At 39.9% G+C, this 23,117-nt stretch overlaps 1 protein-coding gene across 2 annotated transcripts in view; it reads right to left on the reverse strand.

Annotated features, from left to right (window-relative positions):
- Positions 1 to 23,117, reverse strand: part of RSPRY1 (ring finger and SPRY domain containing 1) — a 36,188-nt gene that overhangs the window by 4,864 nt on the left and 8,207 nt on the right. For both annotated transcript variants that reach the window (XM_071440660.1, XM_071440659.1), the window contains 13 exons: positions 21,314 to 21,492; positions 18,812 to 19,308; positions 15,858 to 15,910; positions 14,338 to 14,450; positions 11,644 to 11,770; positions 10,238 to 10,296; positions 9,824 to 9,890; positions 9,083 to 9,214; positions 7,672 to 7,787; positions 6,678 to 6,821; positions 3,273 to 3,384; positions 2,124 to 2,226; positions 860 to 1,012 (listed from right to left, as the gene is read on the reverse strand). In XM_071440660.1, coding sequence (XP_071296761.1) covers positions 860 to 1,012; positions 2,124 to 2,226; positions 3,273 to 3,384; positions 6,678 to 6,821; positions 7,672 to 7,787; positions 9,083 to 9,214; positions 9,824 to 9,890; positions 10,238 to 10,296; positions 11,644 to 11,770; positions 14,338 to 14,450; positions 15,858 to 15,910; positions 18,812 to 19,158 — 1,526 coding nt within the window. In that variant the 5' untranslated portion in view covers positions 19,159 to 19,308; positions 21,314 to 21,492. The remainder of the gene's footprint in view (positions 1 to 859; positions 1,013 to 2,123; positions 2,227 to 3,272; positions 3,385 to 6,677; positions 6,822 to 7,671; positions 7,788 to 9,082; positions 9,215 to 9,823; positions 9,891 to 10,237; positions 10,297 to 11,643; positions 11,771 to 14,337; positions 14,451 to 15,857; positions 15,911 to 18,811; positions 19,309 to 21,313; positions 21,493 to 23,117) is intronic.

Here is a 23,117-nt window from a genome sequence, read left to right on the forward strand (position 1 = left end):
TTTTTTCTTTTCTTTTTAAACACTAAAGATACTAAATACCTCAAATACACTTGATCAAAGCTAGATAATTCGAAACCATAATTAAAAAAATAAAAAAACCCCTAATAACTGAATGTTATTACAGCCAGGGGTACCCCCTCCATTAATTAGTTGCAATTTAAGATTATTTCAGTCACATACTGAAATCCAGGGTACACTACATAGATTACACTTGCAGTGTTATTGCTTATGTTCCAGTAAGTTATTTTATTACTAATAACTTGATTCAGATGAGCTATTAGTTTTCATTCCTGCCAGAAGTTTGGTAAAAGCTAAAGAAGAATGTATCTAGACCTGTTTCTACCTGGGTTGAATTTTATTTAAGTGGGAAAACACTTCTAAATTTGAATAACCTTTGTCAGTACTGTCATTCAAAAATGGGGAAATTTTCGTCAGGATCAGAAAAGGAAAATTTCAAGACTTACAATCATTCAGCACCTCCATGCTGCCAACACCACTAATTAGGTCAATTTTAAATAGGACATCTTTTTTTAATTAACAATATACATCCTCAATCAGGCTAATAATCCTTAGATGGCAGAAGGTACTTCTGCTAAAACAGCTTACTGTGTGGTACTAGCTCATTTTAATTAGCTTAATATTACAAAATATATTTTAATTTAATAGATTTTGGTTGCATATCTCCTGCCCTACTGATGAAATTGCACTGGAGCCTATTGTCTCATCCTTTTAGGAGAGGAACCTATGGAAGTATGACCCCGTATGAAATCAATTTTGCTGTGTACAAGGCAAGATTTTGCAACTCAGACATGAAACATTTTATTTCTCTACATGCAAACACACAAAGTAGGAGGATTACCTGGGTAAAATGATTTTCTCTTCTGCTGTCAGAAAGGCATGATCATTGAAGGTACTAAACTTCATTGGTGGTGGGTACTTGAAAGGTTTTGCCCCAAAGTTGAACTCACATTGTTGATAGGACATGAAACTTGCTGCAGCAAAAAATCCTGATCTGCAACATGATGAACAGGCATTTTACAATGACTTAAATAATAGGAGAGCTTTCAGACATGTTACTATTGCAATTTGAAAATGTACCCTAAGACAGAGACAAGTTTAACACCAGTGTTTTGTAGCTAACTGGGAGAACATCAAGTTGCAGCTGCACATACTTACCTTGTTTAGTTCTCAACTCCTGAATTTACTACTGGGATTTATCTGAATTTCTTAGTGAGTCAGCCAATAAAGGCTGCCTAGTGTGCAACTAGGATTAGTCACAATTTTAAAACCACAACTATCACCTCTCAAATTTACTGGAAAGACAAAAGTTCAGTAATACCCCAAGTTCTAACACGTATTCGAGTTTATCAATTCCATACTCAAAGCACAGAGCACTAAAAGCTGAATAAAGAAGATACTCAGCAACTCTTTAAACTGAACTACTCTTTGCCTGCATCTTGAACTTTATTCTAAGGAGAAAACATGAATGAAATTATTAGCCTAGTAGGAATAACTGATAAAGTACTGTAATGTTTAATTAAGCTGTATAGGAAGCTGCTTTCTCAAGTATTACACCAGCTTATCTTTTCTGAAGTAAAAGGCTGAACTTCCCTATGAGAGTTAGAGGAGTTCACCATATGTTAATTTTAACAACATTGGCAAAATAAGCCCAACACCTGCCTGCAATGCTACCCAGAGACATCCTCTGATGAATATTCAATGTGCTGCTCCAGGAGCTGGCCCCAGTGAATGGCAGTCAGTTAACAAGCCCTCTCCAACATCTAAAAGAAAGGCTTTATTTTTCAGAAGATAAGTTCCTCAGGCACCAGAAAATTGTTCATCTTTGCTGCAACCTCATTCTATTTTAATGCTATGCTAATTTGACAGTAAAAACTGAGCTGAATATACCTTTGGAAAGTCCAAAGTATTTATTTTGGACCCTGAAATCCACCTGTAAAATTATATCCCTCTTACTGATTTCTAAGCAACTTTCAACAGGGAAACTTGCTTAATGATGGCTTCAGGTAAGTAAATATGAATTTACATCTCAAATTAAAAACTCTTCATATAATTAACACAATTATCCACAGAGGTCATGTCCTTCCAAATGAGCAGATACTCACACAGCAGATGAAAATACTTGCTTCTCAGCAGGAAGCTGGTTTCCATTTAAATAGAAGATCATTTGCTTTTCTTGCAAGTCTAGTAGAAATCCTATTGTGTCGCCTTACATGCAAAACAAAAATAATTTAAAGATTTAATTTCTGTTAAATGCTAACAGCTGAAACAATTATTGTTTCAAGTATCACATATGTCACTGTGAGTTGTCTTACTTAAAAGGAACTGTTTGCAAAAGCACAAAAGAAGAAACATTGATACAGACAGTAACTAAAAAAAACCCAACCCAAACCAAAACCAAAAAACCCAGAAGAAAATAGTAAAAAAAATTAAGTATTTTAGTCTGCCAGAGCATTAATACTACATAGTTGTAGAAGTATTGCAGAGTATTTGCCAAAGCCAGAAGAAAGCTGCACTCTGTCACTCCTTGGCTATTTTACACCTGTTGAAAATAGACTTTAGCAAGTGGGTATTCTGAGAAGAAATTTCCAATATGCTTGTGCTATTTATTTTTAAGAGGTGTTTTAATTTAGCCATCCTTGAGGGAAAATTTTAATAGAAGAGAAGGCGGCACAGTTCACACAAGCTTGGCATGCACAGAATCCTACCAAGATTTCAAAGCTGAGATCAAGAACAGAACTTTGCTGTCCAAGTAGTTATCCAAGAATTTAAAGTAAGCAAGACAGTGCAACTCCTCCTTAAAAAAGAAAAAAAAAGTCTAATTCAGAGATCAAGGTTTTTTCCCCTTCTCTAAAACAACTCTTTTAACCCAGAAAGGAAGACTTCAACCTTGTTGTGTACAACTACAAACAAGTGAAATTGTTTGCATGACTTGTTTGTTGTACTTGTACGACTACAAAAAAGTCTAATGATTAAATGTCCAATGTTAACTGGTGATATGATTTTCACTCTGCAGTTGAAAAGAAAAAGTCTTTAACCAACAAAAGCCTCTTTACACAGACTGGGGAACAAGACTGTAGTGCCCACTGTGCTCATTTAAATCACTCTTAAAGACACAGTAGTTATTAAACCTTTATAATCATCAGAATGAGGCAGTAACTGCTTTGTTCACACCAATGAAAAGACACCTGCAAGGGGGAAGAATCCTGTGCAGAAATGCAGTTAGGATAAAGAGCAGCAGACAGATTGAATACCTTCTTTCCAGCAGGGATGGGAGTGTGGTTTACTTCTGGCGTTGTACCAGATCAGCTGCCGGCAGCCATCGTACGCGCAGGAGTATTCATCGTCCCCGATGCCGTAACCTTCCTTCAGAGACAGAGCACAACACCTCAGCCTGCAGCCAGCCCTCACACTCAGCTAAAGCCTGTTTGCATTCACCTAAAACTGCTGGAACCCTGGAAACTGAGAATTTTGGACTTTCTGTGCTGACAGGAGCTGACCCTGCATTTGACCGGAAGGCCGTGGAGAAGGCTTTCAAAATTGAATGCTAAAACTGGGATTGTGGGTGTGGAGTTTGAATAGAAGTGTGTAAAATCACTTGGAGTTTAAGGTTTTAAAATATAGTAACACATATAAAGCAAGATGGAATTTTTAGGGTGGAGGCTGGTCCTTCTTTACCTTCTCCATGGGTTTGGGTGGTGCTGTGTAATTAGATGAAAAAGTCATTGTGGGACACAGGTGGTTGGTTATTGGGTTAAAAGTAAAAATAATGTAGGTGTAACTTCTTAATTAGACAGTTTCCCTACAAGGCCTTTTAAGGATAAAGAAATAGGGCTCCATTTTGCAGTTTGTTAGTGAAGTGCTGTAGAACTCATGCTCTGAGAGTGTAACATAGATAAGAACTAATGAACATCTGAGTCCAAACAAGAAATACTGTCTTGTGCATTTAATCCCAAACTTGGAAGAAAAAATAACCAAAGAATTGTCATTAAACCACTCTTGCAGAAGCAGGAATGGTTTCTTTCTCTCTCCCCCATGAAAGTAATCTTTTTCTTCAAACTAGTTTTAGTCTCATTTTCACATCAAAAGGGAATTTGTTGGGGTGAGGAGGAAGGGAGAAAGGGAATACTGTTTCCAAAGTGTCTTGCATTCTCTGTGACCTCAAATCACTCCTGTCTGTTCAAGTATTTAAACACCAGAAGGCTAGTACCCAAATAGGTTAAATTTTTGCATCTTTAGAAGTCACCACAGAGTAAGAGCCACTCTCTTATCTTGAAGTCCCAGTACCAAGCTTGTAATGCCCTCTCCTCAAGATATCCATGTGCCACCAGAACCCACAGTACACAAAGGGAACAAACACACAGCCCCTTCACCTAATTTGCTGCATATTGTGTCCCTTTCACTGCCAGCCTCCCTCAAATTGTGAAAACATAGTCAAGTGATAGTCCCAAGGCAAACACAGAACTAAAGAGTTTCAGAGTGGGAGAAAAATCTGATACACAGCAGAGCCCAACCATGAAATCCAAAGCATTATGGAAGGTAAGTAACTTCCTCGTGCTCAGCATGGTTTGTCTGGAGTGCAAATACCAGACAGCATCTGATTACACAAGCCTCTCATGTCCCAAATTAAAGCTAAGCCCAGCTAATGGGTGTTTAATGTCATATTTAGGAGTAGTCTTTTTGTTACAGATGCTGTAAATAAAGAGCATATGGCTTCTGAGGCCTGTGTTTGTGACATACCCAGAAGATAATATCCTTGTATTTCAGGCACACACCTGATGAACTTAAATAACAGCAGCATTTGGCCACCAGCAAAACAGCTGCAGCAACAGAAAAATCATCCTACTCAGAGATGTGACGTCTCCTATTTTCATACCTTGTACAAGACACACAGAAAAATGCACATACACCAAGCTCCTTAACAGTAAGTGGGAAAAAAAATCTTTTAAGCCTCTTAGCAGTCTAAAGGCAGACACATGGCCTTTTATTTCACACAGTTTCTGTTACACTCAGTGTCTGCAAGGACTGTGCTCAGCATAGGTCTGCACGATATTTTTGTTCGGTTGGTGGTTTCTGATTTTGTGTATGGTTTATATTTTTTTTTTCTTAAATCACACTTCAATTCCATGCTAAAAATGTGGGACTGGACTTTGGATGTGACACAGAGATATGTGCATGTTATAGATCAGAAAATTGTTATAGATTGTTATAGAAGACAATGCTATTTCCATGAATAATTAGAAGACATGGAGCAAGACCTCTGAACTCACAGAAATACCCAAGTTAAATGGTGAGAGAAGTTACTCTTGCATTCCCATTGTTTTTTTTGCCACTGGTGTTTGTTTAATCTCCTTAATGTATTTATCTCATACCCCTACAATCAATATTTACTCACATGTATGTATTTGGCCTATCTTCATATTAACTTCTGTATTTGACTCAGCTGTAGAATGACTTTTTCTTTAATAATTAGAAATGAGCAGGTTTAACTGCTTATCTCTATATTAAATATATAATTCTTCTCCTAAAATAAGTTCCAAGCAGGAACAGAAAGCCATGCAATTACAACACTAAAGAAGGGCTACAGGTGAATTTCTCCCTCAAGCTTAGCCAGTAGAAGTGTCAACTTGAAACCCCAGCACTGTTTCTGTTCTCAGCACTAGGCTAGGCCTAATATACCTTTTGTCCTAAAATAACTCTAAGATGAGGTAGAAAAGGTTTTTGGGTAGTAATCATTACTCTCTCTTGTTATGGAAATACTGAAACAAGTTATACCATAGCATAAGAAGCATACAAAGTTTCTAACAGCCATGCAGAGTCACCACGAAGATTTAAGAAGAAAGAAAGCCTAGTGACATTCTCCATGAGGACTGACTATGTATGGACTTCATGGCACATTTTGCTTTAATGCTAGCAAGTACATAATCTTACAAGTAAATAGTAGGAAGAAGAATACTTAAAACTAAGAAAAAGATAAATTATCTGGATGTAAAGCAAGCTATAAAATAACACAGCAGACTTGTTCTGTACTCTCAGAAAAAGGCAAGAAGGTAGAGGGTTTAATCTTTTTTTTTTAGTCCTTATTTTAATTAAAAAGAAGCTTTTGCATTCCAAGACTGTCCCATATTGCTGCTACCAGCAAGTCCAATGATACCATGTTATCCCAGAGTTAATTTGAGCTATTTCCCTTGTGAAAATTAATTTAATAGGAAAATGTGTTAAAGAGGATGAAGAAATGGCTGCTTGTTGACCTGTGTAAAGGACAGTGTATGAGAAACTGCTGTTCCTAGTGACATATTGTTTGCTTCCAAAAACAAAGAGTAACTACTATTATCTAAAGAATTTCCAAGAGATTATGCTACAAGAAATAAGAAATAAAAGTTCCCCATAGTTTCCATACAACAGCCAGCAGATAACAAGCTGTCTCTGCTGCAACTCTGCATGCCTCAGGTGAACAGTGTCAGTCTGTAGCAGTAACAATAGGACTTCTCTTGTACCACTAAATTCAGCAAAACCAGCTCTTCATAGACACAGAAAAATTGAAGGAAAACAGGTGCTCAGTTATAACCACAGAATAACCAGAGGTGTTTTCACAGATGCTGTAAGAAGGAAAACACTGATGTTACAATCACCAGCTCAGTGATATTACAGGTACTCACATGGTTGAGAAATTTGCTGTCTTTGGTTGCCCATCCTATCTGCATCACTCCTGAAGTAATGACAGTGACTTCATAGTACCAGACTCCAGAGTCAACACAGAACGTGCATCTCACGCTTTCGAAGGACGAGGCATCGCACCGTGCCTGCCAAAACCAACCAGAAACCCAAAATCACCACCAAAGCCAGGGTCTACAAAATCACCATCCAGACCCAGGGGCTCCAAAAATCACCAGCCAAAGCCAGGGGCTCCAAAAACCACCATCCAAACAAACACCTTCCTGCCCCAAGTTTCTTGGGTATAAGAATATACCAACATAATTTTAGAGGCATTTCAGACAAAGTGACCTCTCTTTATAGCAGTAGTTGTCATACAAACTAGTGAGTAGGCAAGACTGAAAATTGTTAAGTGGTTAAGCCACAGGCAAAAAGGAAGAAAAAAAAAAAGGAGAAAAGTAGAAAGTTGACAGAAACAATGCAAAGATTTAAAGACTAAGACAACCAAGACAGGAAAACCTAAATTGTTGGTTGTTAACTGATTCCTGGTAGGAAGGACAAGGAGGCCTTCAATGTTAATTCATGAAAATTCATCTCTAAGTAGTCAAACAAGTTTTTAGAAGGAGAGGAAGGCAAAAACCCCACATGGCTGAGACAAAAATCTGACTGCTGTGAGCTTTTCAAGATGAGACAGGACAAACAATAGAATGATATTTTGACTAAAACGGCTCACAAACTAAGTGAAAAGCCATCTGACTCTTAAGAATCCTCCTCAATTCCCTGAAGTTTTGGGGGCACAGGCATTACTTTAGTGTGAACATTTCTACAACTGAGATCAGTGCAGTGAGGCTACAACCCTTTGATGACAAAGCAAATTTTCTGTACAAAGCTGGCAGACAAGGTGGATTCATTCTACAAAATCACAGGAGCAAGTGCAAAGCAAAACCTGCCTTTTTCTTCAGCCTCTTTTTCAGGTTGAATACATGAAACAATTCCTACCTCTAATCCATGTGGTGAGATCTTCAGGTATTCACTGACATCATTGCTGTTCAGCATGGCCCTAATGTTGGTCAAGTCAACCTTCTCATATGTAAACTGCCTGCCTTCTTTTAAAACTGAAAAAAAAAAAAATCCCAAGCAGTATTAGTTGCTGCTGCTGCAAAACTTGATTTTAAACACTTCATACAATGATAATCTCTCTAGGATCCAGGTAGTTTTTGGCATAACTGAATGAAATACTGAGATTTAGCCTGCATGAAAACAGCTTTCAATAGAGTGTGTGTTAAATACCTCCCAAATATGAAAGCATGACCTGTGCCTCTGACTAGAGCTCCCACAATCTAATTAGTACTTGCAGGAAACCCACAGGCAAATGGAAGGCATCCAAGTTCACACCAAGATGCCACTGCTTTCAGGATTTACCATTGCATTTGTACATTCACTGGGCAGAGTTTTTCTGATTCATCATAGTGGAAACAGGTTTAGGAATAGGAAGAAGGGGAAAACAAGGATTTAAAGGTTTCTACCATCTCATTTTTAGGTGATGAACTTGAACTGAGCCAAAGCAGCTCCCTCTCCCTCCCTGCTTGCCCTTCTACATGGAAGGATCAGAAGCATTTCTCTTGCCAGGTGTCAAATTGTTGACACATACATGTTAATTTCCAAGTGAAAGATCTTATCTGAGGACCCTTCATATAACTCAAACTTGCTACAACACTTACACAGACATTTACTAAACACAGCTGACACTGGCTTTCCATAAGCTGACTGAAGCCCCTAAAGCCCAACAGACCTTTTACCCAAATTTATCTAAAAGGCATTAGAAAACACAAGGTCATTAGAGTTACTGCACCCTTGAAATCACAACTGAACAAGCAAATTCAGTGGGTTTTTAATAATCCAAAAGATTGACCTAGAGCAGTGCTTTGCCAAACACTTTTTACTTTTGATCACAAAAATCAAAAAGCGTATCTAATTTAAGAAGTCTTCAATAATTCTTTGTGCCAGTGGGAATGACCACAGGAGTGGCCATCACCAGGACATGTCAGCAACCCAGATGTTGCACAGAGACAGAGCTGCACTGTCGAGCCACTCAGCAAAGTGCTGAAGTGTGGGTTACTGAGGAAATTGGTGCAAAGAAGAATTTTCATTGCAGTTCCAACTTGCAGTACAAACCACTTCCTTTCAAAAACATGTTCCTTGCCAAAATTTTCTTTCCATACCATTACACTGGATATATTTGTTGGTGTGGTTTTTTGGGTTTTGTTTTCTTCTTCAAGGAGATATTACAAACGCAGCCAGGTTTGTAATGAGCACACTAAGTGCTCATAAAAAATGAACACAAAGGAGTCCTCCATCTCTTTGGAGGAGTGATTACTATTTAATTAATCCATCCCTTTGTTATACCTACACAGATTGTCTAAACTCCACTGGGCACAGAATCCAACCTGGCGTTTTAAGTAGTCGGGGTTATCTGTCCATTTCTCCAGCAGGATCAGTTGGTCACTAATGCACGATTCAGAAACTGTCATTTTATTTTCACCTGCAATTTAAGGGGAAAGAGTAATTGCTATCAGCTAGGGGTAAGTCAAAAATAACATCCTACAAATGCAGTAGAACTCTCTACACACATCTAAACCTCAAAATTACAAGCATGTAGATGTTTCCCCAAGCAGAATTGGAATTATCTTCATTCAGATTTCTCAGCATGGAGCTGCATCATCAAGAGACTGATCACAGCTGTTCTCCATCTCCCCAGTACTGATTGATTTCTTTTCAAGTAACAAAGGTCTCATGTCATAAGTCATTATGTAGTAATTTCTCAGATGAGAAGGCCAGTTTCAGCAAATCTCTTAAGGGTTTGTCATTAAAACAAAAAATATCTTTTCCTGCCTACAAGCTCCCAATGCTGTTGTCCAACTCTTATACAGATTTATGTCAGTGACAAAGGCCTCGTCACAAATCCTTCTACAGCAATTTCTAACAGGGAAAATAAGTTTCAGCAAGTATCTCAGGGGTTTTGAGGGGTAGAGGGATGTCACTAGAGCAATAAATACCAATGCAGGCTCTCATGCTCACAAGTGATCAGGCAAAGCAAGTGACAATAATGCAGAAGCCATGGTGTTAAGAGCAGTACCAGGCCAATACTCACTTGTTTGTGCAAACTTCTCCAGTGCTATTAGTGCAAAAAGCATCACTGTCGGGTGGGACTGGAAGTTCTAAACATGGAAGGTAAGAAAAGGTTTATTAATAAATACCCAGTACAGACAGACAAGAAGAGTTGTAAGTCTGTCACAGAAGGTTTTAGGTTCAAAGGACTGTCCAAAATTTCTGTATTCCACCCTCCTGTGGAGATGGATCCAGAGAGATCAGGCTACTCAGAGCCTTGTTCCACTGACTTCTCATTACCTCCAAGGATGGAGGTCCCACAGGCTCTGGAATTTCAGCTTTTTGTAACATACACTGCCAATATTTAGCAGACGTGACTTCAACTTTTCACAATAATAACAAAATTGCATTCTAATTGCTATGCATGGATACATACAGAAAGATCAAAGACACTTACCAAGCTGTGAAGTAAATATTCCAATATGCCTGGGCTGAGCAAGCCTATGCTTGCAGGACCTGCAAGAACATCAGGAATGAAATCCCTCCATGGGAAGTACCACATTCCCATCACCACAAAGCTTTTAAACACAAGGTAACAAATTAAAGAACACCAAACAACTTCACAGCAAAGCAAAACTATAATATAAAACAATTATCATTGTTTCTAGTAAAATACTTGTTGCACATTTAATAATTACAGTTACTGGCACGTTACAGTCCTGTTCACTTCACTGCTCTAAGTGGCTACAGAGTTCCAGCCAGAGATTTTGCAAGACTCTAGCAGCCTCCATTCAGCACTTTCATGCTCTTTACTTTTGAAAAAAGACTGTCTCCCCTTTCCTTCCAGAGCCAATGTGTAAAGACCAGCTCCATCTACCAGTAGCCCAAAAGAAGCAGAACTGAGCACCTGAAACAGCCAACTTGATAGTTAATTACACAGCTTGCAGCAGCACCAGAGCAAGCAGCCAATTTAAAATGGAAAAGCCCTGAAATAGTGTCCACTTAATCAAGAGAGAGACACGAGGGAATCAAACTCTGGCATCTACAAGCGCTTAAGAACTTGCAGTGGGTTCCAACACTTCATTAACAGATTTGTTGCCTGAGCTGACACAATGAGATTTGTGTCCACTAAGATAGAAGTAGATAGAGTATATCTCATTTTGACTTAGTATAATACAGTAGAAGTATTACAGTACCAAAACACTTCCAGACCTGGTTCTTTACTTTTTTTTCCACAGAAATACAGTAATTGGGTTTTAATAACCATTAGGTAACAGTGGACAATTACTTTTTTCTCTCTATTTCCCGTCCACTTTCAAAAAAGGAGTAAAAAAACTAGATACAAAAGAAATCACCAGCAGGAAGGAAAATTACCCATCAATTTTCAACTGTGTACTACGTAGGAATGACAAAATAAAAATTCTATATGAAGTCACCTTAAAATAGAATCTCAGCAATTTTCTTTTAAGCAACACAGAAGAGAATCTTTTCAGCTATCTACAACAGAATAAGACATGTCTACTGGAAAAAGCATATTTCTTTTTTATTTCTATACAGCCTCCAAGACCACTAACTTGATATGCCTGCCTACACTCTAGAGAACGTGTCCTCAGTAATTCACAGCCAGAGTGGGTCTGCAGAGGACACTGATTACCAGTGCTAAGGCAGTACAACAACCAGTGATCCCCAACCACTAACCACACATCAGAAGGATTTGTCAATGGCTCATTCAGACACTGGAATCAACCAGATTCTGTTACAGCTGGTACCCCTGGGATGCAGAACATTACTGAGTTCTAAGCAAACACCTCTCACCTACTGTGGGTGCTAAAGCAGAAGGTTTTTACCTGCTAATTTCTTTACCTGCTAATTTCTCTGCCAAGCAGCCGAGCACTGCGGTCGTGTTCCGGTGCTTGGCAGGGTGACAAGAGTCCTGGCAAGCAGCAGCTCCACTCAAGTTTAATATTTCTGTTAACTTCTGTAATGCATCCTGCAAAGGAAATATCAGGAATCTCTTCAATGTTACTGACAGGTACAGCTTCCTAATTCAGTATTGTAAAAACAAGATTGTTTTTGCACATTACTGAAGTCAGCATCATATTACAGACAGCATGGGGTGGTTATCTTCTAAGATAAGATAATTAAGAACAGATGAGAAAAAAGTTCAACACATCCAAGAGCTGTAACTTTAAAATTAACACCAGATTGTTGGTTGTTGTGATCAACAGCTCAGGACACTTCTGGACATACCGAAGTGAGTGCCCCATGGCAAGAGGAACCAATTAGCACATATGGCACCACTGCCATCTGATCTGTTTCCAGTATCCTAAAACTCACACCCTTTTCAAAAGAAAAGGACTATTTCAGATTTTAGAATTCAGGACTAAAGAGACATAACCCTTCCTCAAAAAGCCCAAATTCCCATCATAAATTTAGGATGTTGTCATCTTTACAGGATGTCAAACTGTATTCTTGAGAGCCTAAGTGCTTTTCTGTAGTCACACAAAGGAGGGTAATAAAGCTAAAATGCCATCCTTTGACATGCTTTGTTCAGGCAGAATGGTATGAATAAAATTCCAGATGGGTCTAGAGCATTGTCTGCATTTTCAGGGTAGTTAGGGGTTAATCCAGGGCCAGAACAAGTCATCCCACAGGGAAAACCCCACCCTGAAAAGTTCCAAATCCTCCTCAACTTTCCAGCCTTCATGAAAGTTTCAGCTGATTGAGATTGAAACTGCATAATCTCAGGCAAGGATCTAATTAGAATAGAAGAACTCCTCATACTGAAGTCATCAGCAGCCATTTGGAGGAAAAATGAGCACTGCTCAAGTTGAATAGATGTGTTTTTTTGAACTGTGTTCTGAGCCACATTTGAATCAGTTGACTGTGCTAGAGTCTGAGGTCTGTACAGAGATCACACTGAAAAGTAGTTACATTCTTAAAAGGAAAGCCACAAAAACAGAACTGATGAACAGGACTGAGCTAAGTGGAAAGAACAGAGAAAGAAGAAAGAATGACTGAGCAACAGACTTGGGATGGAAAGGACTCACTAAAATTAGACTCTTGACATACTGATACTGCTTTTAGCCATTACTAGAACTGTCAGAGAGATCAAGTATTTTGAGTTAAATAAAGACTTTATAGAATAAACAGTTTACTGCACTGCCCTTTTAACTTTATGGACTTTATAGCCTGCAAAACCAGAAAATAAAATACAGCATACTGCTGTTCTCCAGCTGTCATGGAAGTGAGGCAGTGACTTAAAATCCCTAAGATAAAAAACTTTAAACTTATCCTGTATAGAAAGAAAATGAACAGCAGCACACACTTTATGAGGCTGCATGTGGCCAGCAGACCCCACAGCTGCAGCTCCTTGTGCTGTAAAGAAGCTACACAGGAAAAAACCACTGTGCCCCCCAGAAAAACAAGCACCTCATTCCCTGTCTTGATAAGGTCAACTATTTTATAGCAAACTCCTTAACTGTACCCAAATGAGAGTCATGTGGCTTTTCAAAAACAAACCATTTGATTGCTGAGGACTTTGTAGAGCCAAACAAAAAAATACAAGATCACTCTCCCTATGTGCATTCACAGTGGTCTCCATTTCCTGATTTCTTTTTTAAAGCAGACAAAGTTTCTAGTCATAGCTTTGTTTTCAAAATAACTCAGCAGTCTCTGTGAGAGTCACAATACATTTTTCTTGTTTAAAAGTCTCAGATAACTTTAATCAATAGCCTAGAGGAAACAAACCCACTTCAGGTAGTTTGAGAGCTTGACCAATTCTCCAGCCACTGATGCAACCAGCTCTTCATGTCCCTAACAGCACCAATGGAAGGCTAAAATTGGCAGCATCAGGAGCTTGAGAAATGAAAGCAGCAATGATGTGATCATCAGTTTCTGAAGAAATGAGATAATGACAAACATTTCAAGACAGACAAGGTCTCTGTGCAAACATTATGTTTAGCATCCTTAAGCACCTGAGGCTTTCAGTTACCCACCTGCACCAACATAGCATGAACACCTCAGGTCATCTTTCTGCCCAAAACCAGACTAGTGGCCAGTAAAACCAAAGGATTCTCATTTGCCAAAACCATATATAGGTATTTCATAGTTGAAAAATGTCATTTGTTTAGCTTAACACACCCATTTGCATTGCCTTCCTCATGTGCAGCACAGGAACAAATTCAAAAGTGACTTGTAAATGTGCAGCTTTTGTGCAAATGAGAGAACAAAAGGGCAGAACTAGGGCAGCTTCTGCAGCACCTGCACAGTGTAAGTACCACACAGCAGGAGAGAGTGGCAGGAAAAGCAGCAAAAACCCAAGGCTCTCTTGCTCCTTCTCCATGCATCAAATTGATCTTTTTTTTGGGAATACTCCTAGCATTAATTAGCATTTAGACACCCAGTCACTCCAAACTACTTGAAGTTGAATGTTACACCTATTTTTGAAACCACTATCAGTCTTGCATCACCGGTGAAAGGCACTCAAAGGGATCCTGGGTGTGGCAACCACAAGCAACTGACATTCACAGATAAATGCATCTGCTTTTGACTCACTTTTGTTGGCAGAGGACATTCATCAAGTAGTAGTGTTATAACAGCTGGTCCCAGGGGATCTTCTAATGGAATAACTCTAATTAAAGATTGAACAACTTCCAACCAGCCTTCATCTGTCAACCACAAAACAGAAGTCACATTCAGAATTAACAGTACAATTCAGAAGTGTTCAAAGTACATCCCTAAATGTAAACTGAAAAATCCTCAAAATTACCCAGTGAGCTTAGAGACAGCAGGAAAACCAGTTTGCTTTTTACACCACTGTCTTAGTTTGCGCTAGTTTAGAAGTTTAAATTCAAAAAAGAAAAAGTTTACAGCAGCTTGGGTAACAGTGAACACCTGTACAGTTTGGAGAAGAGTCTTGCCAGGCCAGAGCATCCTTTAGTTCCTACTGCTATTAGGAAGGAATACTCATGGTGGTAAGGACAAGTACTTTGCTCTAGTGCAATAATCAGAGTTCAGCATCCAATGTCAACTCTTAAGTGGTAAATGCTACATACACAGTGACACTGAGGAAATAATTTCTTTTAACCAGAATCAGATCCCTCTTTCTGAATTCCCTGAAGTAACAGAGAAACTCTGTTTTTTTCCCATGCCTGCTGGTCTAAAGAATGTTTGTTTTCCTAAGGAACAGCTCTCACTGTTGAATGAGTAGACAAGGGCTTTTACTTGCAAGGAAACATCCACTAAGAAGATGTTAAACTACTGATAAACAGATTTGGATTTACAAGAAAATTGCTCCCTTAGAAGTAAAAATAGTGTCTATATCTGTGTACAGGTGAGTGAGGCTGAAGAAGCAGTGTTCCCTACAACAACAACACAGCAGTAATATACTGGGGGTTGAATTATGTTAGCACATTCCCCTGAAAAACATTTTATTGAATTGCTGTAATATCTAACCAGATTGATTTAATTTATTTCAATACAGAAATATATTTCCTAAGACCGCTACCAACACTACTAAGTAGAGAGGTAAAAATTCAACTAAACCAGAAGTTTTGTTGAAGTCTTAAGCTGGGAGAATTTCTCCTGCTGTAACAAAGATGAAACAGCCCCTGCTTGTGCTGCAGGAGCACTGAGGGACAGGGCTGGGACAAATACAGAGTAAAGCAGAGGTCCCAGGTCAGCAAGACCCAAACCAAAGGACCCAAACGTGCTCTGTGCTGACATGGAGCACACAGGCTTGGCCCACGCCTGTGTACAGGTGTAGGATGTTCCTGCTCAGCTGCAAACAGCCACTCTTGGTGGCTCAGGCTTTAATGCCACCACAGTGTGTTTGTGGCCATCCATTGGCTGCTTCTGGAGAGTTCACATGGGAACTTTAACTGAATTCAAACAAACTCAGGCCAATGCATGAGCTCAGTGAAGCTCTGGAGGGCAGAACTTTGTTCTGGTTCCCACACCCCAACACACCCAGCTGAGGTGCATTTTTCTTTGCAAAGAAAAGAGGGGCTTGGGGTTTGTTTTGTTTCTTTTGCTTGTGAGTCACAACTGAAATGCCCAACACAATGCCTTGATACCTGTTTCTGCCATTTCATGCAACGTGATCATTGAATAAGGAGGCTCCTGGTCACTGAAAGAGATATTACACAGGTCAAAAATCATGCACAATCATCAGTGTAATACAATGAATAAAATGATTACTCACAGACAGAAAACAAATCCAGTAACCATTTAACAAAAGGAAGTTACACAGGCTGCAGATTGCTAATGTCATTTTCAGATCTGAAACACAGATGGGATTTGAGCCTCTCTGGCTCAACATCAACATCTGCATGTCTGCAACAGCTGAGAAGTGAAATTGATTCACATCTGCATGTCTAAGAGCTGAACATAATGCCTGGATTCGGTGCTGTTCATCAGCAGGTTCCTTGTAGCACATAATGAGGCACTGCATGTCAGAGGTCACAAAGTGAACCCAGAGCAGTGCACAAAGAGGCATCACTTCAACAGGATTTTTTTCTCACAAATTCTCTGCTAAATATATAAATATTTAAAAACCACCACAAAACCTGAACAGGAAGCCACCTAACAGCATCATAGTCTTCAACAAGAGTTGTTAAAAGAAACAGTTAAGGCAGTTTAACAGCAAATATTTCATCCAAGCCATTTTCCAATATGAAAACTACAAGAAGTTCAATAGATCAGGTCCTCAGTCCAGTTTGCTGGAGTAAGGACACAAAGCTATGGACACATCTGTGAATCTGAGCAGGCACTGCCAGTGAAAGTATCTAAAGCAAGACTCCAAAATCTTGTTCAGTAAGCACCTCTAGGTCCAGAAAAAGCTTATCCAGCAGCATGTCCTAAAATACTTTATTCAGTGCTCCTTAGGCACTGGGATCTAACCCCAGGCTTAGACTTTATGTTCCACACTCACTCTCTATCACACAGCTCTGAAGAGAAATTGGAAATGTGAAATACAGAGGAATTTTAGAAAATTTCAACAGACATTACTTATGGAGATAATAAAACTACCTAGTTTGAGAGATTAATCATAAAGAAGAGAAAAATCTCAGCATTGATGAAATATATATGACATAAATACACATCTCTCTTTTCTTACAAAAAGGTGAGCACATTCTTAAATATTTCCATAAGAGAAGGCTAAAGTCCAGTTTAATGCGTTTTTATATTGCCACAACATCTGAAACAAATAGTTGGTTGTTTTTTTAAGTCGAGGCATCTTCACCTTTCTTCTGGAAAGTAATCTGACCAGAAGGAAAAAGAAGTGAAGTTTTGCAGCCAGAATTACATCAGGAGAAAGAATAGAAAGATTCAAAGAAATGAGAAAAAAACCCCAACAAAAAACCCAACCATAAGTACAAGTAAAGGCTAAAATAAGAAAGGATGACATTTTTATCTGCAAGATTTCTGATTTGGTCACGAGTAGCAGCTTTTCACAGTACTGGCACTGAGCACAGGACAATCCTGTACCACTGATTTGCCATTTTAACCACTTAATTTCCAACATGCCCACCAGGACACACCTTCCTCATTTTGAAACAAAACAGCCATTTTGGTAATTTCTTAATTTGCAAGGCAGCTTTTCATATAAGCCCCAAAATATAGAACTTATCCTTCAGAGTTTATGAAATTAAACTTCTAGGAAGCAGCTATCTCTAGATAGGACAGGAAAAAAAAATCAGTTGTCAGATATGTTTTAGGTCAGAACTTTGAGATTTGATAAAACCAAAAACAACATCAAGAAAAAAAATGAACCCCAAGAAAAAACAAACAAATAGCAAACAGGGAGAGCAATGATTCATTCCTTATCACAGTGCATTTTCCTGTAGTCTGTATAAAAGCCCCCATAAAAATACAGTAGCTTCAGGAATTGATCAGAAACAGGACTCCATGGGCAGTGAAAAAACCATACCTATTGTCTCTCAGTAGCATAGGAAAGTGCTTACAAGATTACAAAACTGATTGCAAGACCCACAGGAACAGGATCAACTGTGCACAGAAGTGTTGTGAAACAGCTTAAGGAGCTGAACTTGAGGGAAAGGGCATGTGAGACTGGGCAGAGACTTTAAAAAACGTTTGCCATGATTTGAAGACAGAGCACAAAATAAAACCCGTTAAAAAACCAACCAAACACATCTTAGACTTAAATGTTCACAAAAAACATCCGTCCTGATATTTTCACTTAAAGCCTTTGACAGCAGGAAGGCAAACTCCTTCTCTGCAGGCACATTCCAGAGCTGATGCAGGTATATGAATCAAGGCTCACTTATTTTGAGTCTCAGCCACCTCAAACTCAAACCCCAGCTGTCAGGCTGGAACTGTGCTTTTCCTTCAGTTCTGGTCTTCCCAATTCCTACCCTGCACCTAACCCAAAAGGTGTTGAGCTAACTTAACTCATCTTTTTTTAAGGCCCTTTTAAAGCTTTGTAGAAAGCAACCCAAAACCAAAAAAAAGACCAAAAAATGGATGAGCCCATAAATATCCCCCACGCCTTTAATGGATGCTTTGAGCATGCCAGGAATGCAATACTGGGATTGTGAGTTGGGCAGTCACAACATGTGATCTTTAAAAAGTAGTCAGACTTACAAGTGGAAAGAAAGCCTCAGTCTGTTTATCCAAGCTAACAAAGATCAAAGCTCCCTATTTTGCTTCACCATTTCCAAAGAAGTAAAATCCAGCCTGCAAACAGAAAACTGCACAACAACCAATTTTTAGGACAGAAGTTCCCAGCCTCTGGAGCATTTATTGCTTCCTAAACTGTGTATCTGTGCCAGGTAAGAAATCAGGAACTGTGAGGAAGCTCCTCAGCTCCTGGAAGCGTCTGTACCTGGGCACTCAGGAGCTACTTCTATTACCTAGGAAAGGTGCTCCTCTCCTAAGCCTCCAGATGGAAACACGCAGCTGCTCCAGGGAGGGTCAGGTGCAGATCGGTGAGAGGCTGGAGCCACAGTTTGAGAGAAGACAAGAACATTTTCATTCATGTTGAATTATTCCTTGAGGAGGTACTTACTTATCTACCAACGTCCGAATTACAGCCAGTGTGTCAAGCACCAGCCCATCCACATTCTGTTTTTTCCTCCTTGGTTCATGAGGCCCTCGACCCCTCCTGGGTGGACGGACAGGGTCCCTTGGGTGGCTCCTTGCCTCAGGGATGTGTGTCCTGCTGTGCTCCGTCTGTCGGCCCTGGGAGGTCCCGTTGTCCTCGGCCCCGCTGTCGTCGCGGCAAACGCACGAGTTTCCCATGCTGCCAGCCCCCAAGGCTCCCAGGAAATGGGGAATGTGGTGCTCTAGAGTCAACAGCAGAGCTGGGAAAAGGCTTCTGCTAGCATAGAACACAACCCAAGCAACTACAATCATCTAGGAAGTTTTAAGAGAAATGTTTGTGCGATCCCGGATTGCGATCTTTTTGCATCTTAAACGCTGCTACCAGCTGGAATGAGTGGGAAGTTGGAGACTTAGCTGCTGACAGAATCACTTAAAACACACATTGGTCATCCAGAAGGAGGTCTGAAAAAGCAAACATAGAACAAGAGTCAGTGTTACTACTGCTAGAAACCAGCAGAAGAATTCCTATTTTAGTAAACACCAGCAGTTCTGGTGGATAAAGCAGCTAAGAAACACAAGGCTTTACCTGAAGTCTATTGTGGGGAAAGGGAAAGGAAGGAAGAGGAGGAGGAGGAAATTCCCCTGGTAAGGAGCTCTCGCCCACACACCATTCCTTTCTACACTACCTATTACCTCCCAGCTTCTTGGTGGTTTTTGGATGCAGAGGAACAAGTTTGCCTGTAAATGTCCCACACTGCTACCCTTTAAATACTGAGTATCAACAACCCAGTTTCATCTGCCCTTTACAGAGACACGTGGCCTATGCCACCCCAATAAAGGCTGTACACCTCAGGTTCTCATTTCACATCAGGAACATTTCCAAACTATAAAACAGATAAAATTGTAAAGAACTAATCTTACAGTTATGGTTTATCTCAACAAACAATAGATTTAACAGAGAATAATTTGGTCCACCTGTGCATAAACACATTTTGGAACATGCCTACATCTGCATTTTCACCCAAAGAAGCACCAACATAGAATTAAACAGGAATTATAGACACCATTTTAATGCCTTACAAATCTAACTGGGATTTTGAAATGGGTGTTGTGGGCCTGTTTGGATCTAGTGTCAAACCAATCTCCCATTTTTGTGAACAAAGACTAATTCAATCATTCTTCTGTTCTTTATTCAAATGGGTTGGATCACATACAGGCTCAGTAGCAACTGAGACCACAGGTCAGTCTCTCCCAATTATTAACTTGCAAATGAAAGAGAAAAAGGATTCAAAGCCCAATTCCATAACACATTATGTTTCAAACCATAGAATATTACTTAAAGTCTCAGGTAATATAAAACCCTATAAAAGATATAATTTCACTACTTACACACTTCAGGCATGTCAGAATAAATAAGTCATTTTTATCCTTTCAAGAATCAAGTTTAACATTTACACTAGAAGTTATGGTGAATATCCTGTAATAGGTTATTACTACTCTTCAATTATTAAATCTCATTAACAGCAGACATGTAGCACCCTAAATTCAAAAGAAAGTCAAAGAGAGCTGACACTTTAAATATGGAAGGCCCCATATCAGAGCCAACTGGCAACTCTGCAATTGCTGGCTGCCCTTTGGGACAAGATCACAACAACAGTCAGGGACCAGACATTGGTCATATGAGCAGCTCTTGGGATGTCAGCTGTCACTGGAAAAGCACTGCCACCAAGCTCTCACAGGCTCTTCTGTACTGTGAAGCACATCATCTTTTAGCACAGTGAAATGTCCAGTATTAAGACATTAACTGGAGGCTAACTAAGAAAAAAAAATTCAATTCGTCAAGGGATATTAATAGGAAAAAAATACAAGATCTTGACTTCTTGGTTAAGAAATTCCTAAACCACAGATCATCAAAAGGGTTTCAGCATCACATCACGCTTGCTTTTTGCCCTAAGCAGTTTGGCCATCAGGCTCTGAGTCCTCCCATCTGAGCCAATCCTGCTGGCACCTTCTCAGTCAAGTCACAAGCAGATGAGAGGCACCAGGGCAGATTGCAAAGACCTCCAACAGAACTGTCTGAGTTCACAGCTGGTTAAAGTGACTTTCTTGATTTTAAAAAGAACTAGTTATGCTAAATGCAAATCATGTCTTTCTAGGGAATTTGTATGTATTTATGAATCTGGGTCATTTAAGGGCTTTTTAGCAAGATAATGCTAAAATCTAAAATTGTTACAGCTTTAGAATCTGCATAAAGTTGTTCTGTAACTTATGGAAATGTTAACACAGTGAATCTATCTTGTCATCAAAACAAGAATGGAAAAGCTGTATTTTAGAGATTAACAATGAGTAAGAACCTAAAGAAACAAAACCAGACATATGTCAAGATTAAAGCTGATTATTGAAGCCTAAGTTTTTCTGGCTGACAACTTAAAGCACGATTAAAACAAAGTAATTATGGTCAACTCACCTGTAAGTTTGCTTGGTTCAGGAATGGCTGTGGGAGCTCAAAGTGCTGTGGCAGAAGTGGGTTGTTCTCCTCCAGGGCACAAAGTCTCTTGGAAAAGGCAGTGCTCTGTAAGCCTTTATGGTGGGCACTGAGTCATTACTGACTCTGCTTTCACTCCTAGGAACTGCACTGAGGAGTCCCTGAGGAGAGATGGAAAAAAAAGAGAATTCACTTGGAAACTGCATCTAAGGTAGACATACTCCACCTCCTCCCTACACCTGCCATGACATCAAGCCACACTGTTATTTTCAGCCTTTACAGAGGGAATTCTCTTAAGGCTTCAAAACCCAGTTTCTCATCTAAAAGCTTTAGGACTAGACACAGAAAACCCAACCTGTTTCTACAGCCTTGGTATTCCAGATTACACAGCACCAAGTGCAGAGCAGTGACCAACTCCTCACCTCAAATTACTCCCTACAGGAGGAAGAAGAGAAGCAATAATATCTGCTCCAGACAGAGCAGAAAATAAAAGTACATTATAAAAGCTGATTAGATAACAGGAAGAGAGAAATGACAGGATAAACTCCCCTTATTTAGTAAAGAGCTGGGTTTGACAGCATTCACTTGGCTCTTGCTCACCATCACATACAAGGAGCTCATTGTCAAGCCTGAAACAAACTGAAAGGCTAAATAATGAGGAACACAAGGTAGGAGAGGTTGCTACAGATCTGCTCACAAACCAGCTTGTCTGGATAGAGCACAAATGCAGGAAGAAAGGTTCTGAAGTGCAAAGGAAACTAATAAAAATTTTATTCCATAAGAAGTAGCTGGTGCTCCAGCTCTCACCAAACAGCACAAAATGCCAGTGCCCAGCACCTCCTCTGTGGGACTCTCACTGAGCAGCTGCCCCAGCACATCCTGCCCTCAACACAGCCCCCAGACCAGATGTGGCTGGAGCAGGACACCTTCCCTACACAGGAGAAAAGCAGCTGCCAGCTGCAGCCTGCAGTGCCCCCCACACCTCCCTGGCCCTGGGACCATCCCAGCACAGGGAGCAGCTGCTCTCCTGGCAGGCTCAAGCACAGGCATGGATGCACAAAGGAGTCATGAGCTCCACAGGCTGACCAACCTGCTGTGGCTGAATGTCCAAGTGGGAAAGACAAAGTCATCATCCACTGGAAGGGATGCTGTAGGAGTGGATTTGACCTGCCTGGCAGTGCAGGTGCCCAGCCTGCCCCAGAGAGGCCTCCCTGGATCATCTCACCGAGCACACCAGTGGAGGAGTTGGCTCCAAGTGGCACTGGGATCATTTCTCTGCAATGTGCAGCCCTAGAGTCAGTGATTCATCCCCTCAAATATTCAATTAGCCAACCATAATACTGCCTGCCTCATGATGGAAAATGCCTCTTCTTTCCATGAAATGGAGTGCACTGCCAAGCAAACAAAAAAACCCTCGTGCACATAAATGGGGATGGTTTCAGCTACCAAAAACACTTTTCCAGTTTCTGCCACCACTACAAGAGTAAGATCAGTGATTTCCCCTCTTAAGCAGAGTAACACAGGAGCTCAGTCAACAAACCACACAGCAAAGCTGACAAGTTTTCAAAAGCAAAACTGTAAGAGTTTTGGCCAGCAGTTTCCTATTAAGAAGATAAAATAATTAGAAATACTTCCTCAGCATTTCTTTCCCAAAGAAATGATGCTCCTAAAAAGGAAGAGATGGAAATTCTTGTGATGCCTGTCAGATGAAAGTTCAGACCAGAAGGAAACACAGCTATGAATTGCTGCAAGATAATCAACTTTACAGGAATAAGATACAGGAATA

This window comes from Agelaius tricolor, unplaced genomic scaffold, assembly GCF_023055355.1.
Source record: "Agelaius tricolor isolate 1412-34295 unplaced genomic scaffold, bAgeTri1.0.p SCAF_15, whole genome shotgun sequence".
NCBI lineage: Eukaryota > Metazoa > Chordata > Aves > Passeriformes > Icteridae > Agelaius > Agelaius tricolor.